The following is a 23,029-nucleotide window of genomic DNA, read 5'->3' as shown; positions in this document are numbered from 1 at the left end:
GCAGCACATCTATGTAAAAAATTTCTCGACATTCTGTATCCTGTAAATGTGAAACGTTGGACTTTGATAACCCTCTGCCCCCGTAAGTTTCATGGCGCTTCATATTTATTGTGGATGTGTACGCAGCATGGTCTGAGAGGTACGTCTGCCAACTTAACATTTTTAAGAAGTGTCGTTTAAGCAATTCGCCACATATATTCTATCCAACCTACTTACTGAAAGGTTTATGACATGGGAGAAAACGGGCAGTGCGACGTTCCGGTACTTCCAAGAATCAGTTAAAAGTAATTCTACAACGATCATTCCAAGTCCTTACTAAAGTGTGGCGTTTGATCTTCGAGGATAATCAAACAATTAAAATGGATTCGGGATTATATCGTCGCACCAGTTTTTAAAACGAGGGACAATCTCTTGTCAAAAATATTTGGCATGAAGGCGCCTATCGGTTGTGCCTAATGGCGATAAATGTAGACCCACCTTGTATTGTTAAAGGTAATGGGGATTCCCTTCCTATTTTCAAGCCTTTCTACATCTTTCATAACAATGCCGTCTTAATAAGGATCGGTCTTGTACCACTGCCTGGATTTGCAATAACGTTACGTCCGCTTATTCGTTCTAATTTATGTCAGTGACTTTATCGAGCAGCATAATGTTAGTGTCCGTGGGATACAAAAAATCTTGAACATTATTTAATTTTAATGCACTGCGGATCTTATTTATGTTTAACTCGGTGATTCTCCATGTCTGTAGAGATTCATCTATTAACACAATTCATCATTAGATACGCAGCTCGAAACAACATCTTTGTCTATATTTTGAACGTCCATGGCCATATCTTCAGCTTCAACAATATTGTTTTTTCAAAATAGTCCTGTGCGTCTGTGGTCTGTTGAGATTCCTGTCATTCTTGAAACGGGATTTTCTTCTCATGATGCTGCCCAGTCGCTTACATACGAGTTCTTATTTACATCCTTAGAAGCCTTTGACTGCGTCCGTTCCTTTCGTCTTCCTTTACACCTTATCGGATGCTTCTTTGGTGCTTGTTGTGTAGGTTGACACTCTCTCTTGAATTTGTGTTATATATAATTTCTCTGTGTTGAATTTTTCACTGATACGCTTGTCTTTTCTTACCTAGGGCGCCACTGTCTTCTCCACTGCTAGACGTACGAGTCTTCGCTCCTTGTTTTTTTTTTTCGGTATTAAAATGGTGAGCTACCTTCACTGTCTTCACCTACATGTCGGTAATGTTCTGAATTTTGTTATTCGTTGATAGTTCCTTGTTTCTCGTCAGTTGTGTCTTTCTGATGTGTTGATGAAGTGCAAGCTTCTTCTGTTTCCCGAGGAACCTACATTCCTACTTCTGGTCCATCGTTGTATTTCATCGAAGTCTCTACTTCACTCTGACTGCAGTCTTGTATATGTTCAACGCTGTTCATTTCTGGCAGCAAGCTCACGCCTGTGTGGCCGCGGGCAGCCACTGCATACGAACTGGTCAATGTTGTTATATCGGGCGCTTTTGCTGGTTGGCCTCCTGATAACTGTGCTATGCGCCTCTGAATCCTCTCCGCAGGACCCTGACTAGCATAATTACAATTATTGCAAGTCCTAGGTTGACCGTCATACTTCAACATAGCGCGGTATCCGCATACAATAATTTATGATGGTATATGCTTCTGAAGGCGGATATTAATTCTCCATTTCCTTTCAACACGAGATACTTACGAGAACTTGACCACTTCTCTGCTAAGTTACCAATGACTTTTCCATAAGATGACACTGCTGCCTTTATTTGATCTGCGGGGCATCAAATGGCAAAATTCGAGTAGTTCGGATCCCCAAGATCAGCGTGAGTGACGGGTACTTCACCACTGCTGCCATCATTGTGATTGAACTTTAGCGATCCTCTAGCTCATTTAACAATTTTCTCGCACAAACCAGAAGTTTCCAATGTAAGGAACATCACATTACTGAGAATCGAAAAGTAAATTCCTACAACACCGTCCATTGGAACATTCAGAACCGCTTCTAAACAGTCTTCAAATTCAAATTATTTCGGTTTTGCAACTGAGGTACCGAAGGTAAACGTAAGAGTGTATTTTCTGTTACTTTCAGTCATTGCTTTATTCTGATATACATAGTATGGTCACAAACACAGTCGAATGACCCATCAAGCTCGCGACTTAGCGCACCAATGTAAAGAATACCGGCCGCAGCTCGTTGCACACACCAGGCTCGCACATGTACGCTACCGCAGACGAGACTGACTACAAGATCACTCGTTCGGTCATTAGGAAAGTAGGAAGTGACTTATCGTCCCATCAACAAATAAGTGCTTAGAGATGATAACTAGGTCAGGTTAGAGAAGGATGGAGAAGGTAAGTGGACCTCACTTTGAAAGGAACCATCTCGGTATTCGTCTTAAGCGATTTCGGGAAATCACGGGAAAACTTAATGTGGATGACTCGACAGGAAACTGAACCACTTGCCTCCCGAATACGAGTACAAAGTCACGACTTTGTGTCCTCGCTCGGTATATAATGCAAGGCTGAGTGAACTTAAACTGTTTAGGTCTTTGAGATAATAGATTTTCGGGTTCATGAACCTCGTTATTTGCAGATCCACAGTTTCGGTACCGGCTGATTGCAAGGAACTGTTGGAAGAGAGCAAGTCGCGTAATTAGAGTGGCAGATTGGTTTTAGATGCTCGCGTATCGGCTCCATGCCGCTTCTGCCGTGAGTGCCGAGGAGGGGGGACGAGGAAGAGGAAGAGGAAAGGACCCATCTTTGTTCCACTCGGGTTACCCGCGGGGAGGGCTCGTCTGCCGCGCGGGGCTTTAATCAGCGACACGGCGCCCACACACACACACACATACGCGTATGTGATGTATCGCTACTGTGAGGCTGTCGACTAATCACAAGATGTTCGACCACGTGTTTCACTAGCATCGGAGCAGAATTTACAGCCCCAAGTAACACGCACAGCGGCAACTTCCATCTTTCCAACGATTAACCTGTTACTGTATCGCATAGCACCGTTATCAGTTTCTGTACTGTGCCTGTCGAGAAACAGGAACGGCACTCTAAATGAACGGAATCATAATTCACGTTTCTTCCTCTCCCATCATTATTTCACATACGACTACTACTGCACATCGATGTTTTCAAGCCAGTGAGACATCTCATTTTTCATCTTGTAACATAAAACATCGAAAAACTAAGTGACTGCTCTCTGATACTACATAGTAAATGTTCATGACAGTTAGTGACTTCTGTGAGGAAAATCTGCAAAGAGTGCTTCAAATGACGCCCGCGGACGAACGGATAGAGGTGGTGCAGTGATCGATGCACTCGGCTAGCCAAAGGAAGGGAAGAATATTGAAACTTCATCTGGATCCCCATATTTAGATTCTTTATGGTTCCTCTAAATAACTGAATGCAAATGACAGGATTGTTCTTTGAAATGTCACGCTTATTGTCCTGACACGGCCGGCCTGAGTGACCTAGCGGTTCTAGGCGCTACAGTCTGGAACCGCGCGACCGCTACGGTAGCTGGTTCGAATCCTGCCTCGGGCATGGATGTGTGTGATGTCCGTTGGTTGGTTAGGTTTAAGCAGTTCTAAGTTCTAGGGGACTCATGACCTCAGAAGTTAAGTCCCATAGTGCTCTGAGCCTTCCGAACCATTTTGTCCTGACACGTCCTTCTTGAATACAAGTTTCGGCTCGCCTCCAGTGAACGCCTCGATGACACTACGTTAAACACTAATATTCCTTCTTCTTCACGTTTCCCGTCCAGCAACATCAATTTTAGTTTTCCTAAATCTGTAACTGCAGTGACACCTTGCGGTGCATAGTGGAGAGAACTGTCCGCGCTTCAATCGTTTCGCTCCTGTCCTGTTCCACCAGTGAATAGCAGTGGGTGGTATGACTGTCGATAAGCCGTTTTATGGACTTGACTTTCCTTTGAACGCATGCTTTCGGGATTTTGAAAGTTAACCTCTCGGTGGTGCACGTCTCTGTTGTAGCGCCTGCCACTGGAGATGGATGAGAATTCATAAATGTTCAAATATGTGTGAATTCCCAAGGGACCAAAATGCTGAGATCATCCGCCCCTAGACTTACACAAGTTAAACTAACTTATGCTAAGAACAACACACACACCCATGCCCGAAGGAGAACTCGAACATCCGGCGGGATGGGCCACGCAATCCGTAACATGGAGCCTCACACCGCGCGGCCACTCCGCAAGGCTGGATGAGAATCTATGCATCGCTCTTGCTCTTATTAAACCGTGGGGAAACGCTCTGCTTCCTCCCTGAAATCGCTCTGTTTCCTATATCAATCTGTACAGAGACTCGTCAGATTTTCCAAACAAGGCAAGCATCGCTCAACGCAACATTTGTAAACTACGTCTTTCGTTCGTGAGACAAACTTCCTTTGGATTCTTCTAATAAACCATCACCTGGCGTCTGCAATTCCAATAACCAATCTTGGGCCTAGTTAGTTAGTTACATGTTGCATATCATTTGCACGATTCTCTTATCGAAATTATGTGGTACGAGACAGATTATAGTACACATTATTAGTGTTAACAGTAATGGACGCATTTATTTTAGTCCTACTCATATCACTATATTAAAAACTAGTTTTCTTCCTACTGCCTTCTGGATCTCACCTGGAGAAAAGAGCGAAGTGCACTTCACAGTACTGCTATTTGGAAATCCATCTTCATTTCCACAAAGAAGTAACCGCAATTTCTATAATCCATCTTCATTTGTACACAGATTTTCGGTATCCTAATAGATAAATACTTGAGCACGAAATGCATAATCTATGAAGAATAGTACAGGTGCTTGATAAATAACTGCATCAGGTGAATACCCGGACTGTTTTGAAAAGTGTTGCAGCCCTTTGTGCTCCTATGAGTGTTCATCCTAGCTATTCCTTCATCTCTAATGACCATGAACTCGAAGACATACTACACTTCCAACGCCTTTCGTTATCTTTCCTCAGAATGCATGCCTACGGCCGTTTTGATTATCAGAAAATAACACAGAGGAAGTACAAGAAGAAGAAGAAGAAGAGGAAGAAGTGTTTTTAAAAAAGGAGATGGCATTGTGTGAAGAAATAACGGTATACCGCATACGAGATGCAAAGGGTACAACATAAGTCGGCTTCAGTCATTTCAAAAGTTGCTCTATTTTAGTAATTTGATCTGGATCAATGCTGAGTATAAAAAACCTAAGTAGCATATCCAGTGTCATTCTGTAGGAAGTGATACACTTACCTCTTTCAACACAAATACATTATGGAACATTGACAATTTCAATGATTTTTTTTTCACCTAGAAGAAGTCATAAGCTGCTTTGCGTTCCTTTGTATCATTAGTATACTAGTCACACGGAAACAGATTTGACTACGCCTGTGCGTGAATGTTACCCGAAATGAAGTAGTTTCACTGATATCCGTCCAAATAAACCAGAGGTTAACCAAGTTCGTGCCTATCACAGCTGTTTAGGAAACCCCATTCTGTGTTGATCTTCGAAAGCAGACAGATGCTAACGACTGTGTTCTGATGAGAAAAGGTTTGAAGTTACTTCGGAATATTAAAACTAAATTGCTACTTGGTTAGCAACAGTTTCGCTTTCCTGAAGTGCGCATCTTCTGCTTATTAATACAAAGGGACGTAGGCGTATCTAGCTATGTACGTCGGATAAAGCAAGGGACATTATGCAACAATTTCTGAAAGAGCACTAGGCTCCACGGTTAACATTATTTTCCAGGATTTGTTTCCGTAACACGCAATCGGAACATTTATCTCTTTATGTTACAGTTACGGCGATTTTTAATCTTTTCTTTATTTATACATTCTCGAAGATCACTTTCACAAGTATAATCTTCAACATAAAATATCGTTACCGCCCTTCTGCTGCAAAGGACCGAATCTTTCACTCGATTCTCAGCGACCGTCGCTAACGCAGCGACGATATGTACACCAGACACGCTATAACGCAAGTGTTATATTTTTTATTCAATATGTTTGACATGACGGTCGGGTGTCTACCCCTACTAAAGAGAGCTCAAAATAATTATGAGAATAGCAGTTCACCTAACGCAAATCTAGCAGGAATAGGAATATAGAGGACATCGTTCGTAGAATTTTTAGTTTTCTCCACCCGTTAAAATCATATATGCTACAGAAGAGCGTAAAAGCAAATTTATCGGTGCACATTCAAATTTTTTCATGTATCAGTAACACTTCTTGGGTACTCACATCACTTTGCATCATAGTCAGCTTGGTTACAACAGGTATGAAAATTGTTATTGTGCTACTACCGTTATGTTTTCGCAGTTCCTGTCCAGTTCCTGCCGATTTTTTTCTTTCGCTGCCTTCTGTAGATACATATTGGACTCAACAGACATTTTCATAGCAGTGTGCATCTTATTACAGGAAAAAGCAGTGCTTCAATTCCATTCTGTTTCTCTCTGGACGTTTAGTTTTTTCTCTAACTTTATATTTAGCTAACAAAGTTTTTCTGTAAACTTGTGTTATCGCGAACAGTTTCTAGAAAATTTCTTGTCCTTTTTACAGATCCACCACCAACTAAGTGGTTTACAATAACTATACATCGTTCTAAGCTTAATGGATCGACAGAGAACTATAACGACCACACTCGTTCTGGCGACTCAGAACACCTCCAAAAATCAACTGGAACTATATGATTCTAAAGACCTTTTCAAGTCTCAAACATCAGAGTAAAGCGGCGTATGAAAATTTGTACCAAGGCCAGGACTAGAATTTGGGTTTTCTGCGCACTAGCCAGATAGTCTAACCACCACGCCAACCTGGCACAGTGCTTTTGCACAGCGTAGTGGTTAGCACGTCAGCCTTATAAGCAGGAGACCAGGGTTCGAATCGAGGCTTAAGTACAAATTTTCGTTTGTCGCTTCAGTCTGCATACCTCCAGAGATGTTATTTTTTAAGAGGAAAACAATGTAATTCGAAACACCAGCTCTGAAAATGAAGTACTGATTTCACAGCGCAAATATTTTTTTGTGCCACTCTAGTATCACTAAGACAACCATAATTCAATTACAGAATGCATCCTGTCTACTCTCGTTCATGTAGCATGGGTATGCCAATTAGACTGTCCGGCAGATTTACAAAAGTGTTCACCTTTTGCTCTTTAATGTGCTACTAAGTGATAACCTCAATGTACATTTATTTATTTCATATAGCTGTCAAAGATGATAAGTAAATATACTAAAAAATACGTGTGACGGACTTGTACAGCGCACCGCGTAACACCCCAGACCCACACTCCTGGTTGTCAGGGAGTGACAATCAGGTTGTTATCCCACCTCTGTCCGAGCCGTCTCCAGATACGTCTTCAGCCTGGAATCTCATTGATTGGAGTAGCATTGTCTCCAGTAATAAGTCCCACTTCGGACTGAGCTCCGATGACAAGCAACGAAGTGTCTGGAGGCGCTCCGGATAGCGGTTGGACACCGACCTGACTGTCGCCCGCCATATGACCCGACAAAAAGGACTGATGGTCTGGAGTGTCATTCGTTTTCATAGCAGAACACCTTTATTTGTCACCAGCGTCACCATTAGAGCACAGCGGTACGTAAACGATATTCTATGCCCCGCTTAGTTGTCCTTCATTGCAAGCCATCCTGGGCTTTCAGTTCAACAAGATAACGCCCGTCCACCACAGTGAGAATTTCTACGGGTTGCCTTAGTGCTTGCCAAATTCTACCTTGGCCAGCTAGGTCGCCGGATCTATCCTCAACTGAGTACGTTTGGAGCATTACGGCCAGGGGTCTCCAACCAGCTCGAGATTTTTGCTATCTAACTTGCCAATTGGACAGTATTTAGCACGATGCTTAGAATAACACACGCACCCATGCCCTGGGGAGGACTCAAACCTCCGGCGGGAGGGGCCACACAGTCCGTGACATGGCGCCTCAAACAGCTCGGCCATTCCGCGCGGCGTGTCAAGTACTTACTAGATTTCCGTTTCTGTAACATTATGTTCTAAAGTCACTGAAGACGACTGACACTTGGATGATGATAATGTTTGGTTTGCGGGACGTTGAACTGCGTAGTCATCAGCACCCGACAGACACTTGAATATCACCTACTGATAGATTTAGAAACCAGAGTGACTTCATGCTAGTGCAAGGACGTTGGAAGGCTTTGCTCTTGGACTGTAAAACCTTACCCGTAGCAAATGTGGAAGTTACCACAGTCTGCTGTCCATGAAAATGTAGATTAAGCTGAAATCCACAAAGAAGAGCTGAGAAAGACACCTAAGTCTGACAGTCAAGAAAGCACTTCGGGAATTTGGTGAGCTTGTAACACCGAAACTTCAGTCTTTAGAAGGATACACCACCATCACAAACATCGTACCAAGTGAAGGAAGGGACTTCGGGAATTTGGTGAGCTTGTAACACCGAAACTTCAGTCTTTAGAAGGATACACCACCATCACAAACATCGTACCAAGTGAAGGAAGTCGTTTTCTCGCCACTTCTGACATCAGAACGACCACAAAGTACAAAACATCTTTGGATATCACAGTCCACACTACAACTGATTGAAGAGAGAAGCAATCTTAAGAAAGCTGGTATCCACACGATATAGAACACCATAATCACAATCAAATAGGTGATCTCTTCAAAAACTCAGCAACATCACCGGTGAACTTAATCCTGCTACGTATGTCGTAGACGATGATAATGCCAGTCCTATTGGAAACAAGAAAGATGCTGTTGCGAGATGGGAGCAATATATTCTGGTATTAACAATAATACGGTAAGTCAAGCAGTTAAGCAATTTACATCGGAACCTATAATTTTACGCAGCAAAAGAGACAACCCATTTAACATCTGAAGAACTATATATCCCCTGATCTAGACAGCATGATGAAGGAATTGGGGCAGGAACGTGTTGATGTGTCGCATTCAATGTGTACAAGAATACGGGAAAGTGGAGAGTGGCCAGAAGAGTGGTCAAAGTCTCTTTACATCCCCCGACACAAGAAATGGTCAATGAGGAAGTGATCCACTATCAATATGTTACTTTCATATCCCACAAAATCAAAATTTGCACTACATCTTCTGACAGCGTATGAAACCATACATTCAACAGAACAAGAAGGGTTTTTGAAAAAAAAAGCGACTTGTGAATAGGTTGTCAACATACGACATCTAACGAAGAAATTGCGAGAGTTCTGTTTCCCTGTTTTCATCTGCTTTCTTGACTATAGGAAACTCTTTGACTGTGTGGTCCAGGAAAAGTTCTGGCAAGTGTTTGCAGAGTTCGGTGTCGGCCCACGCTTGACAGTACTGACACAATAATCACCTCGCAGCAGTGAAGAGGAGCGCGGGCACGTCTGATTTCTTCAATGCATCGTAGGGTATCATATAGAGTTGTGTTCTACCCCCCCCCCCCCCCCCCAACCGTACATTGCAGTAAATGTCATTACGAATTCTTTTTATGGTTGGACTAAAAGCATCTCAATTCGTGGTAGAACTATTAACAACCGCGGGTTTTCTGATGACACCGTGCTTTTAGCCAGCAACGAAGATGAACTTGCTGAACTACTAACAAAAGTACAGGACATCAGTCTATTACAAAGAGAAGGCCTCAATCTTAGAAAGTCAAAACTCATGATAAATAACTGAAGAGTATAGGATCAGTTCATAGGTCGATTAAAGGAACTGGAAGTCGTGCACTCTTTTACCTATCTTGTGTCAGCCATCTGTTACACGGGATGACGTTAAGGTGATGCACGATCATGCCAGGGCTAGTGGCTATGAACAAGCCTACCAAGATCTGACAGAAGAGAGCAATAATGAAAACCACAAAAATAAGGCTTGTTGAAACACTCATGTATTCCGTCTTCTTTTATTGCTGCAAAACATGACCTCTTAAGGCCAGAGATCAGCAGCGTATCGATGCATTTGAGTTTTGGTGCTGTCGCAGGTTGCTGCACGTAAAATGGACTGAAGGACGAACAAATGTGAGCATTTTTTAGCAACTCAGAATCTCCAGGCGCCTTTCTTCTCGTGTCATCCAAACATTCTCCAATGTCTTGGCTATATTGTTAGAAGAGATGGAGAAAACCTGGAGGAAATAATCATGAAAGGGAAGACGAGGGCTAGAGACCGAGGGGAAGAGCAGCGAGCAGCTGCATAACTCAAATCAGGAAAGACTCAGTTCTACCTCTTCAGCAGGCTCTGAGAGAAGCTGGTAACCGTCCAGGATAGAGACCTTTGGTTAATGGTATTGTGATGCTCAACTATGAGCACAGTGACTTTGATGACTTCACTATGTTCTCAAGTTTTCTGCACACTTCATTAAGTTCATATGCTGGATTACGCTTGATTTTCTGTGTGCTGGGTCTAGCTTATTCATAATCTGGCGTAGTTCCAGCCCAGCTTTTTTTACTCTGAACAATGGGGGCAATGTTCGCTATAACGTTCAATAATTCTGCTACCTAATTAGTTGAATTTACCATCTAAAAATTTCGTTTTGTTCTCGTGCCTCCGTCCGGCATATACGCAGGTTCTGTATGGTTGCTATTGGATTTGGTAAGGGGTGGTCAGATGCACTTCCTACAGCCACTCTAGTACTTACCATGAAAGAACATCTGTACCCAACAGTATGCGTGTAGTGTTATCCTGTGTGAAAGAGTATTTTGCGAATCGTGTAGCTCAGGCCCGACTTTGGTACAAGGCTCGTATTCACCTAGTCGGATGCGGGAAACCGCTGAAAATCCACATCCATGCTTGCCGGTGCACCGGCTTTCGTCGTTAACCCGCCGAGCGGATTCGAGCCGTGGCTGAACATCTGCCCGAATCGGCGTGTAAACACACGCGGCGATCAGCGACGTGAGGGGAGGGGGGAACGGGATTTACCGTCTACTAACGCTTATTAAATATGTCCGGCCATGGATACCTCAGCACACGGTTGTAGATTCTCATGGTACATTTTTTGTGTGTTCCTGTACATTATAAGTCGCGCCTTTCGCCTGGCGGCTTGTACAGAGCGCATTAAGAATATCACATCGTTGTCAAAAAGCTCATTGGCATAAGTGTAACTAATGCGAATTACTCCATCTGTCCTCTTAGTTGACATTATCTCTACCGGGGCGGCGTGTGATGGTTCGATCCGAATTCTCTGGGGAGGGAGTTTTTGGCTACACATCTATACTTGGGGTTGGGTTATTGTGGTGGAGGAGACCTGACAGCGAGGTCACCGGTCTCATCGGATTAGGGAAGGACGGGGAAGGAAGTCGGCCGTGCCCTTTTCACTGGAACCATCCCGGCATTTGCCTGGGGCGATTTAGGGAAATCACGGAAAACCTAAATCAGGATGGCCGGACGCGGTATTGAACTGTCGTCCTCCCGAATGCGAGTCTATAATTGCGTTTCCGATATCGATAAAATGCTCGTATGTTGACATGAGTGAAAACTGAAAGATAATAGCACGCCGATTTTGAGTGTGTTATAAACTGCTCAAAATTAATTATTGCAGCACCCTCATAACGGATAATTTCTGTTCTTTTTACCATAAACCTATTTCTTAACATCCTTTTGACCACAGAAAATACTGAGTCGTCGTGTAAAAATATACTTTCATTCTCAGTGTATTTCGACGAAGTGCGTCGTATATCCCGACCGTGAACAATAGAATATGGCTATTCAGTCTCTTAATACGCCGTGAAAGACCGTCTCAATCTTAGACAGTGAGTGTATTGTCACTTTTCAGCACGGAAAGTTGTCCACCACACTGGCGTTCACCAGAGAGACTTCATTCGAACGTTCATCTGCTATCGTGAGACACAAAACATCGCTCATCTGGCCCCGTAATCATCACTCGCGGTCGAAAACGCCACCTGATAAACGCTATCTACTCGTAGGTACATCGAGGAGTATTCAAAAGTACCGCGCGCTGCCTTTTGGAAGCAACTGTTAGGCCTATGACGATCCAGACAGCACCCACGTGTCTCCCCATGAGAAATCTGGTCTCGAGGCATCCGTTGTTATTTGTCTGATGCCTGATGAACGTCACTGAGAGTAGAGGTTGTCATTTACCAGTGCACGTCTCACGCATGTAGTCCTACGAGAAGGAATATGGCTCAGCCATATTGTGGATCTGAACTATCAACGGACGCTGGATACCTCTCAGCGCTATCAAAGGTATTTTGAGGACTGTGCAATATCGGGAAAGAATCTTGAAAAGTAATTACTAGCTCTACTGTAAACATTTCGGTGATGGATTTCTTTTTTCAAGACGATAATCCACTAGCAAATCTCGCCCACCTCATGAACACAGTCTTCCCGAAGGCTGGACTCAAACTAGTGGAATGACTCCCGATAAGTTTCCTTAGTAAATATACTCTACCAGCAAAGCAGCTGTCTCACAAAATACTTGTTCGAACAATACTTAGGTACTGCTTGTCGGCCTGGGATCCGTACCAGATAGGATTGATGGAGAAAAGAGACAGGGTCCAAATAAGAACAGCACGCTTCGTAACAGATTCATTTAGAAAGGGCGAAATCGTCACTTAGAAGTTCGGCCGACGCTGCAAGGGAGGTGTTTTCATCACGTTTTGATTTACTATTAAAGTTCAGAAAGCGTACTTTCCTGAAGGGGTCTACAAACATAATCCTTCCTCCTAGGTCCATCTCGCGAAAAGACCATGAAGACAAAATCAGAGAGACTCGGCTTGCTAACAATCGTTCTTCCCGCGAGCAATTCGCTACTGGGAGAAGGACGAAGTGACAATGGTGCCCGGCGGAGGTTCGAGTCCTCCCTCGGGCATGGGTGTGTGTGTTTGTCCTTAGGATAATTTAGGTTAAGTGGTGTGTAAGCTTAGGGACTGATGACCTTAGCAGTTAAGTCCCATAAGATTTCACACACATTTGAACATTTTTGACAATGGCGCACAAGTTACAATTCGCCACACACCGCGAGGAGGCTTGCGGAGTATAGATGCAGACGTAGATATAGATTTGCTGGCGTGAACACGACAAAGAGAGCTTGGGACCATTTGAAAAATCGGCACTGCGTTGTCGCACGAACCCTCCGCTCACACTGGATATGCTTAGGAGGACCGATGTCAGGGAGTGGTGCCGCTTGAGGAGCAACGTCTAGACTGCATGACACCGAGGGTCCAACCACGTTACAGATAACTGGGTGGAGCGACACGGTATGTGTTCTAGAAGGTCTGCCAGAGTGATCCCATACCAACTGTCCAACATAAACTCCAATCCCAAATCCATAGGACCTTCTCTCCCACTTCACCTCGACAGTACTCCAAACACTCACCTTCTACGTGCTCCCCAAAATCCATGAACCCAACAATTCTGGACACCCCTCTGCACGTTGTTGTCATGTTCCAGCTGAAAGATTTTCCACTCTTCTTGACCAACATCCCAACGAGTTGCCCAAAACCCATTCCCCCAGGTCAAAGATGCTAACCACTTCCTTCCCCAACTTTCTGCCATCCACACCCGTTTACCTGCTGGATACCTACTCCTCACTGTTGATGCCTCATCCCTATATACCAACATCCCTAATGCCCATGTCCTTGCCACTCTTAGACACTACCTCTCCCAATATACTTCAGTCTCCATATCCGCCATCTCATTCCTCATACACCTTACCAACTGCATCCTGACCATATTAAACCTGCTGACCACTAACTTTACTTGCATTTTATAGCTAGCATACCTCCCATACAAAAAAATCGCTCCTATACACTGTAGTCAACCATGGAATATGTATCTGCACTGATGAGAACTTCCTTGCCCAGCATGCTGTAGGTCTCATGAAGGCTTTCACAGACAAGTAATACTTCCAAACATAATGCACAAACAGATTTCGTGTGCCATATCATCATACACCCCAATCCACCTACCGCACTCAAGAATCAGCTAAAAAGGTGTGCCCCACTTGTCACCCAGTATCACCTAGGAATGGAACAACTAAACCATATTCTTCACCAGAACACTGATTTTATCTCATCCTGCCGTGAAATGAGAGACGTCATGCCCATTTCCATCTCACCCTTATAAATTAGTTTTCTGTGGACTACCAGGTCTACACATCTTAGTCCATCCCTATGCCACTCCCTCTCACAATGTACCCAGCACCTCCTACTCCACTCCTGTTACAGGCTTTTCCTACCACAACAGAGGCGGGGCCAACTGTGAAAGCAGCCATGTAATATATCAACTCTGCTATAACACTGGAGAGCTTTTTATGTCTACATGTCAACCTCCAGGATGAATGGTCACTTCACAACTGCCCATAATTGCCCTGGACTCAGTCTCAGCTAATTCACTGTTGCAGCGCTCCACTCAACAGGTTTCACTTTCTCCATCCTATCGTTCCCTTCCAACTAGAATCTGCATGTCGTCTGCAGTGTTTGCCGCTTCCCATCGGCCCCTACAATCGTGCATTGCTTGCCTAAATCATATACCTACCTCCCCTCCTCCCTGTCTTCTTAGCCAGCAAATCCAAAGCCTCCCTCCGAGACACTAGCCACCCACTCCCAGTCTCTCTCCCTGCCTCTCCCCTTCCTCCCCCTGTAGCCACCCCTAGCTGTCATTTTGTTTTTAGTAAGTAACTTGAAAAATTAATAAAGGCAGCCTATTTATGTCACACACTTGGTGTTTTTACAAAAAAAAATGAGGCTACATACGAATTTTCAGCTTTCTGAGTCTAATATTTAGTGGCTTCAATTTTTCGTAACAATGCCTATTTTAATCAAAATATTGCTGTTATCAAGCTAGACTTGTAACTTCTAATAAATACACATATTTGCGTATTATGGACAATTCTTAGCTTTATAATTTTATTACTGAGCGCCACTTATTTTTTCTTAAGATTGTATATTTTGCCTAACATATTCATTTGATCATTCTGAAACTTTACTGTTGGCATTAAAATACTCAAGCATAAACTGACGAACTATGGAAAAGTTATATTAATTTCACCCCTGAATTATGGTGCAATCCTTTATATGTTAAGCACAAGCGTGTTATGATGGACGTCGCGCTGGTAGTAGTTAACTGGGGTAAGCCCCGGCACAGTCACTCGCCCCTGTATCCCTTACAATGATACAGCGCTTGATTCACCTCATGGTAATCTTCTTCTTCTCCGAAAAACCTGTTCAGAAACTTATCACGTGTTCCCATGAACACAACAGTCAGCTTAATAAGGAACAGAAATCGGCGTCTTTAAAACAATTTTGTAGTACTGCGATCCATTATGGGCACAAAAAGTGGCAGAACTTTCAGCCACGGACAGTAATATACTGGCCACACCTTCGATGAAAAAAATTCATCGCTGGTTCAAATGTTGCCTGGTGAAGTGAATTGCAAGCAAGCACAGTACGTTCCTGCTTGGTCTTTCATGATAGACTTTTTTATGTATCATCAAAGAGAAATGTCCAGAGATGTTGAGTCAGGAGACCGAGTACGCCAGTCCACTGTTTCTCCACGAACATTACATCTGACAGGATACCTTCGGTGCAGATAACGACGAGCACGCAAGGCATTCTGTGCTGAACATCCATCGCACACAACGGCACTTTATCCAGAAGGCGAGGAAGAACTCGTGGGAGAAAACTGGCATATGCCCTGCTGTTTCGGTTAGCAATAATGAAATAAGGGCCAATAACTGTAGTAATAAGCATCCCACACTAGACCTTAACTCTCCACTGACGATGATGTTCTATATGTCTAAGCAACCATGGGTTTTCGTTGGCTCAATAATGCATGATCTTTCCTTTGGTTAAGAAGGAGAGTTCATCACTAAAAAGAATGTTGGAGACGAAGTTGTGGCTGGACAGCATTTGCTGCTATTCCCACTGATTCATTTGTACATTATTCAGGAAATCACCACCATGCAGTTAGTGGTGTAAACGTACATTATAAGGATGGAACTGGTGACGTGTTAGGGATGTGGTGTGTACAGGTTTTAGGAATACCAATCGTCCGTTCAAGCTGTATAGAGGCCTCATGAGGATTCTTTGCAACAGAAGTGACAGCATTAACTTTTGCGGCTTCACCTGTGCAAGTTCAATGCCGATAACGATGCCTTGGGTCGAAACTTTCCGTTTCTTTCAGCGTCATAACAAGGCGAGAAAACTTATGTGGGAAAGGTGTTTACTTGTTAGTGTGCTCTGTAGAGTTTCTCTGCCAGAGTAGCTTTACGCCTAGTTTCTGTCACAGTAAAAGGAAAGCAATGATGAAGTTTTTAATCAAGGAGTGTCTTTACAATACACAACTAATCTTTTAAAAATGCCTCAGTACAGCACTACATTTGCCCGTATTGTAATTAAGGAAACATTATTGCAGTTACTGTTCTGCTAACGTACTTTTTCAGATATTGGTAGCATTTAACCTCCTCTTCGATGGCGCACATTGTTCCCAGACGAACCTCCAGCTGAAGACGCTCGACGGAATGACGGTTGTGCATTTTCGTCGTGTTTTTATTTGTTCACTTTTATCTCTATCAAGTGGTGAATTTCGACACCCTGGGTACCTGCACTATATGCTAGTACAGGGGACTCAAAATCACTTCTGTGTTACGTTTTGAACAACGTCATGTTTGCATGATTGGTACACTGTGATACGTTTCTGAACAGGTCTTGAGGAGAGGAAGTGGACTGCCGAATAAAAGAATATGAGGGCGTGCTGAAAAGTAATGCCTCTGAAGTTTTAATGTGAAAACTTGTGAAGCTCTTCAAATATATCAAACGTTATTAGCAGTCTACGTCTTTATTCCTCATGTCTACATAATGACAGCTGTCTGCCGCTGAAGGGCTCCGCATTGCAGCATGTAACGTGGCCTTCTGTCAGACAGTCACTGCAACTCATCATGACTATTGTGGAGACCTTGTCTGCAGGAAGGATGATCAGGTCACTATCAGTTTTCACATTGTGTATGGCTGTCCTTTCTTCTGCTGTAAGGTTAGTATTCTTGGGAAAGGACCTGAGAAAGGATAGTGATGCCAGTTTGGAGGTAAGGAACTCATTGTAGGCGATCATGGGGTGAGTAGGTTGGAGGAGAATAGGGTCACAGTTGGATTGTGGTATGAACTGGGAGAGAACATGCTGAAAGTTGGGATAAGTTGGCTTAACTTGCAGTAACTGGTTCCAAAGGAGTGCCAGCACTGCAGGATAAAGAGGAAGGGGAGTAGGTCTCTGAAAAGTCCAACGTGATTAAACTTGTCTCTATGGAAGGCCTTTGGATAATGGAAACAATTTTTTGCCTGCAGTCTCTTGAACCAAAGTCAGTCGAATCCCAACACTGTCTTCTGCCTCTAGCAGTTCATACAACCATCCTGCCATGACCCTTCCCCACTCCCCTCCCTACTAACCACCTCTTGTCACCTTCCAGGAATTTCTTACTTCCAACTTAGCATCAACATCCTTCACCAGGTCCCTTCCCAAATACACGAATTTTTCCACAGAAGAAAGAACAGCCATAAACGATCTGGAAACTGATCCTGACCTAATCATCCTACCTGCAGACAAAGGTTTCACCACTGTTGTGATGAGTTGCATTAATGGAAGCTTTCTGCCAGCTGTCTGAGTCCTCCACCAACAAGCTCTGTCCAACTAATCCCATTCGCGAAATCCAACATAAACTCCAGTTCCTACTGAAATTCTTAAATCTTTCCCAAAACCTCTCACCTGACTTTCTCTCTCCCCTTGCCCCAAGAGCACCCTGCACACTAACCTTCTACAGGCTCGTGAAAATCCAAAAACCTAACAATCCTGGATACCTCACTGAAGCTAGTTATTGTGCACCCACTGAAAGAATTTCCCGTCCTCTTGACCAACATGTCCAATCAACAGTCCGAAACCTAAGAGCTCACATCAAAGACACCAACTACTTCCTTCTCCAACTTCCTATCATCGATATCCATTTACCTCCTGGATTCCTACTCATTACTGACGATGCCACTTCCCTATCCACCAACATCCCTCATGCCCATGGGCTTGCCGCTGCCGAAAACTACCTCTCCTAACTTCCATAAGACTCTAATCTTAGCACCTCGTTTCTCATACCCCTTACCAACTATATCATCACTCACAACTACCTTTCCTTTGAAGGGAAGGTATACAAACAAGTCAATGGAACAGCCATCAGCGCCCTCTAGGGACCCTCCTACGGCAAATTCATTATAGACGATGTAGAGGAAACCTTCCCACCCTCCCAAAACTCACAACACCTAGTCTGATTCAGGTTTATTGATGATATCTTCATGATCTCCACTCAGGGCCAAGACAGCCTATCAACTTTCTTTCACAATCTCAACACCTTTTCCATCCACGTTACTTGGTCCTCCTCTACTCTATGTGACATTTTCCTGGATGTTGTACTCCACCTCTCTGACGGCTTCTTCCACATCTCTTACTACATTAAACCCACAAATCACCTACAGTACTTGCATTTTGACAGCTGCCATCCCTTTCAATTAAAAAAAAGCTGAATGAAACTTTCACAGGAGAACTTCTGTGAAGTTAGGAAGGTTGGAGACGAGGTACTGGCGGAAGTAGAATTGTGAGGACGGGTCGTGAGTCGTGCTTCGGTAGCTCAGTTGATAGAGCACTTGCCCGCGAAAGGCAAAGGTCCCGAGTTCGAGTCTCGGTCTGGCACACAATATTAATCTGCCAGGAAGTTTAAAAAAAAATTCCTCCCATACAACTCGCAGGCGACAAATCTGCAGTGATGAGAACTCCCTTGTCTAGTGTGCTGACGGACTCAAGAAGACTTTCACAGATGGGCAATACCTCCAAACCTAGTCCTCAAACGTATTTCCCATGCCATATCATGCACAGCCCCAGGTCTCCCATCAACCCTAAGGTCAGCAATATCACCCTGGACTGATTCAACTGAACCACATCATTTACCAGGGCTTTGATTATTTCTCATCCTGTCCTGAAATGATCCCTGTAGCATATCAAGGTGCAAGATCTGACAAATAAACCCACCCAGTACTTTCTACTCCAGTCCTGTCAAAGACTTACCCTAACCCATCAGAGGCTGCGCCATCTGTGAAAGCACCCGTGTCATATACCAAGTATGCTGCAAACACTGCACAGCTTTTTATGTCTGTATGACACGCAACCAACTGTCCACCAGCATGCAAGGCCATTGCCAAATTGTGGAGTGGCACAGCATACAGCTGAGCACAAGTTCAGCTTCAATGACTGCCTCACAACCTGGGCCATCTGGATCCTTCCCACCATTACCAGCTTCTCTGAACTACGCAGTTGGGTTTCATTCTTACAACACGGTCTCAACTCCCATAATAATCCTTCCCTCAGTCTAAAGGAACACATTGTCCCCACACCCTCCACCTAATAGTTTGCCCTATCGCCGTTCCGTCATCCCCTCCCAGCTCACGATGTCACGTCGCCTCCAGTGTGCGCCGCTCCCCATTGGCCCTTACATTTGTGCACTAAATATCTAACCCATATACCTACTAACCCTCCCTCCCACATTCCTAGCTGGCAAACCGCTGCCTCTCTCGGAGTCACAAGGCACACATTACCAGTTCCTCTCCCTGCCTCTCACCTCCCTCCCACTGTACTCACCCCTAATTGACATTATCTGCACGACAATCATTCCACCTCCCGCATCACGCCTGATTTACGCTCTCACTGCCCCTGACAAACGCCTAAACAGTCAAAGTTCCTTGTACGACTGAAATTTTCGGTGTATTAGAAAATACTCTGTAGACTTTTGCATGGATATCAGCTGTCATATCGGTATCAATCGAATTTCACTAATGTAGTAACGTAATGAAGCATACAGATGTTACTGAAATATACAAGACGTTACTCACGTCTGCGCTTGGCGGCAGTGTTCATGAGAATGACGAGCTTCCTGAAGATTGACCTGGATGGGCGGCCCACTGTGTCTCGCCACGACACCCACGCCCATTCCAGGAACTCCGGCTGCCGAGAATTTTGCATGGCTCTCTCCAGCTGCTCGTCCCCCACGTAGCAGCGGCCGTTGTAGCACATGCTGGCCGATGTGTACACTTGCTGCAACTGGTTGCTCAGGTTTGCGTATTCCCTGCAATCATACGTGGACCGTCACACTACTGTAGACACAATGGAAATCTGACTGCCAAGGGCGCTGCAATTCTGCGTCTCCTGGTAGCAAGAAATGTTCATCGTGTCACATGCTGGCCGGCCCGTAGAGGTCCTGCAGATGGTTGCTCCGCTGTGCCTGCTCCCTGAAATCATACATCGCACATCATGGCAGCCCCACCACCAAGCTCAGTAAACAGAACTCTCGCTCTTGGGAACACTACAAGGTGTGCTCGGCTCTGCATCCCCATGGTACCCGTGACCAGCACAGCAGAAGGTGGCGGACGTATGAATTTGCACCACCCGGTTTCGCAACTGTGTGGACTCCAGCAACTCTACACCGTCTGTCAAAAAGATTCGAGACTGGATCAACAAAAAATAGAAAAAAATTAAGATGTTGATTTTCATTCTTCGGATGTTCTACATTATCTCCCTCCTTTGAGACAGCTTACAGAAATTCCATTTTACCCTGTGAAACTGTCAGAAAAGTCCTTCTTTGGGATGCTATTCGAATCGCAGGTCACCTTGGTTTGAAAGTCGCTTTTGTCGTCATTGTTTCACTCATGTCACAACAGGCCTTCACACGGCCTTGTTTTTGTTTCGGATTCAAGGTGTGCCGGCGAGATTATACACTTTCCTCTCCTTCTAAAAATTCTGGAGAATGTCGCGAACACTTGACTGAGGGATGTTAATCTATTGAGTTGTTGCATGCTATGCCACTATCCAGACCATCACACAGGAATTCCAAACTGCAGCAGGATCCACTGCTAGTACTATGACAGTTAGGCGGGAGGTGAGGAAATTTGGATTTGATGCTCGAGCGGCTGCTCATAAGGCACACATTACGCCGGTAGATGCCAAACGAGGCCTCGCTTGGTGTTGGGAGCATAAACATTGGACAATTGAACAGTGGGAAAACGTTGGGTGGAGTGACGAATCACAGTACACAATGTGGCGATCCGATTGCAGGGTGTGAGTATGGCGAATGCCCGGTGAACGTCATTTGCCAGCGTGTGTAGTGCCAAAAGTAAATTTCGGAAGCGGCGGTGTTATGGTGTGGTCGTGTTTTTCATGGAAAGGGGTTGCACGCCTTGTTGTTTTGAGTGGCACTATCACAGCATTGGCCAACACTGATGTTTTAAATACCTTGTTGCTTCCCACTGTTGAAGAGCAATTTGGGGATAGCGATTGCATCTTTCAACACGATCAAGCACCTGTTCATAATGCACTGCCTATGGTTGAGTGGTTACACGACAATAGCATCCCAGTAATAGACTGACCTGCACAGAGTCCTGACGTGAATCCTATAGAACACCTGTGGGATTTTTTGGAACGCCGACTCTGTGCCAGTCCTCAACGACCAACATCGATACCTCTCCTCAGTGCAGCGCTTCGTGAAGAATAGGGTGCCATTCCCAAAGAAACCTCCCAGCACATGATTGAATGTATGGGCCAACACCATATTGAATTCCAGCATTATCGATGGAGGGCGCTACGAACTTATAAGTCATTTCCAACCAGGTCTCCAGAGACTTTCGATCACATAGTGTATGTATTACACTTCACAAAATAGACATCGTCGACATTCGAGAAATGTCCAAAACAAACCATTAACTTGCACCATGAACACTAAATGAAAAATGGTGTGCAACAGCGATCACAAATGTACGCACCATCAAGATCGAAGGCGAACTGTTTGGGAACTACAAACCATGCAGGACGTTCATCTAGGTACCCACTCTTAAACAATGCCTATAGAATCATATTGGTGTGACGGGCTGAAGGGAACTGATGGAATGTGATTTCATGCAACGGAATGACGAACAGTATCTCGTGAAGCTTACCGTGAAACGCTATCTTTTATGGTGTAGCTGAAGATAGTGTGATAATATGTTTCAAAGGTACGGATAAAAACAAACATCTAGAGGCTGAATTTGTCCAGTGGGTCCAAATGGTATGAGCTGCAATGTCGCACACTTTTCAGGAGAGATTGTTTGCTCTAAGTGGGTATTATTTTTATATGCAGACGAGGAATCATGCAAAAACAAGTTATTTTGACCAAGTTTTGGCCGAAAGCGGTGCTCATGCCGTAGTTGTAGTTTCTTTCTTTCATTTACCTACACTTGATTGCTGTGACGTAAATATTCCCTACTGCCATTGCAAGACCACGGATACGAATAAGAATTGTAGGGGGCAGAGCACCTCCAGCTTCTCGCAGTACAGTAAGTAACATTTCAGCCAATTTACCATTCATATTAACAGTCGGCATAGTTGTATACGAATGCGTTAAGTCATCGATGTTAGTTGATCTTGATACAATTTTCTTGGTACCTTTACTTTCCAGGGCTCCTTTCGTATACGTTTCCTCCTGAAATCCCGACAGGTCGGAGGTGAAAACATATTCCTTCCTGAACGATGCGATAAGTTTCTCTATCTCACACAAATTTTTGGGCCGATTCTACAGTTTGCTGTGCATCGTCAAGTTGACGCTTTGTTTGGAAATTCGTTATCTTATATCTTCCAGCTCCGTAGCAATGTTTTAAGTTATGAAACTATTCCCTTGAAATCACTGTAGTATATGTCGTGCACAATTTTATGTACATAACGTAGTAGGTCACTATCATGCACATTCGGTAAATCGATCATCCTTGGAACGCGCAGACACCAGTTTTTGTAACAAGTGCGCCTTGTTCTCTCTTGAATTTGCGTAGATTTTCCTTATGCACTACACGGTCATATTACTTCAGACATATTCGAAATCAGTTCATAACTGTTTTTTTTTTTTTTTTTTTTTTTTTTTTTACTATGCTGCAGATGAACTTCGATGGACACAATTATGATTAGTACCCGCTCCTTAGATAACGATTATCCTTTACTACGTTGCATTGGAGACGGGAT

At 44.0% G+C, this 23,029-nt stretch overlaps 1 protein-coding gene across 1 annotated transcript in view; it reads right to left on the bottom strand.

Annotated features, from left to right (window-relative positions):
* Positions 1–23,029, bottom strand: part of LOC124722980 (angiotensin-converting enzyme-like) — a 418,907-nt gene that overhangs the window by 145,264 nt on the left and 250,614 nt on the right. The window contains exon 4 of the mRNA XM_047248150.1: positions 19,882–20,114. Within this exon, the coding sequence (XP_047104106.1) occupies positions 19,882–20,114 (233 nt within the window). The remainder of the gene's footprint in view (positions 1–19,881; positions 20,115–23,029) is intronic.

This window comes from Schistocerca piceifrons, chromosome X (genome assembly GCF_021461385.2).
Source record: "Schistocerca piceifrons isolate TAMUIC-IGC-003096 chromosome X, iqSchPice1.1, whole genome shotgun sequence".
NCBI lineage: Eukaryota > Metazoa > Arthropoda > Insecta > Orthoptera > Acrididae > Schistocerca > Schistocerca piceifrons.
The sequence above is the reverse complement of the archived record's forward strand: the minus strand, read 5'-3'. Positions and strand labels throughout refer to the sequence as shown.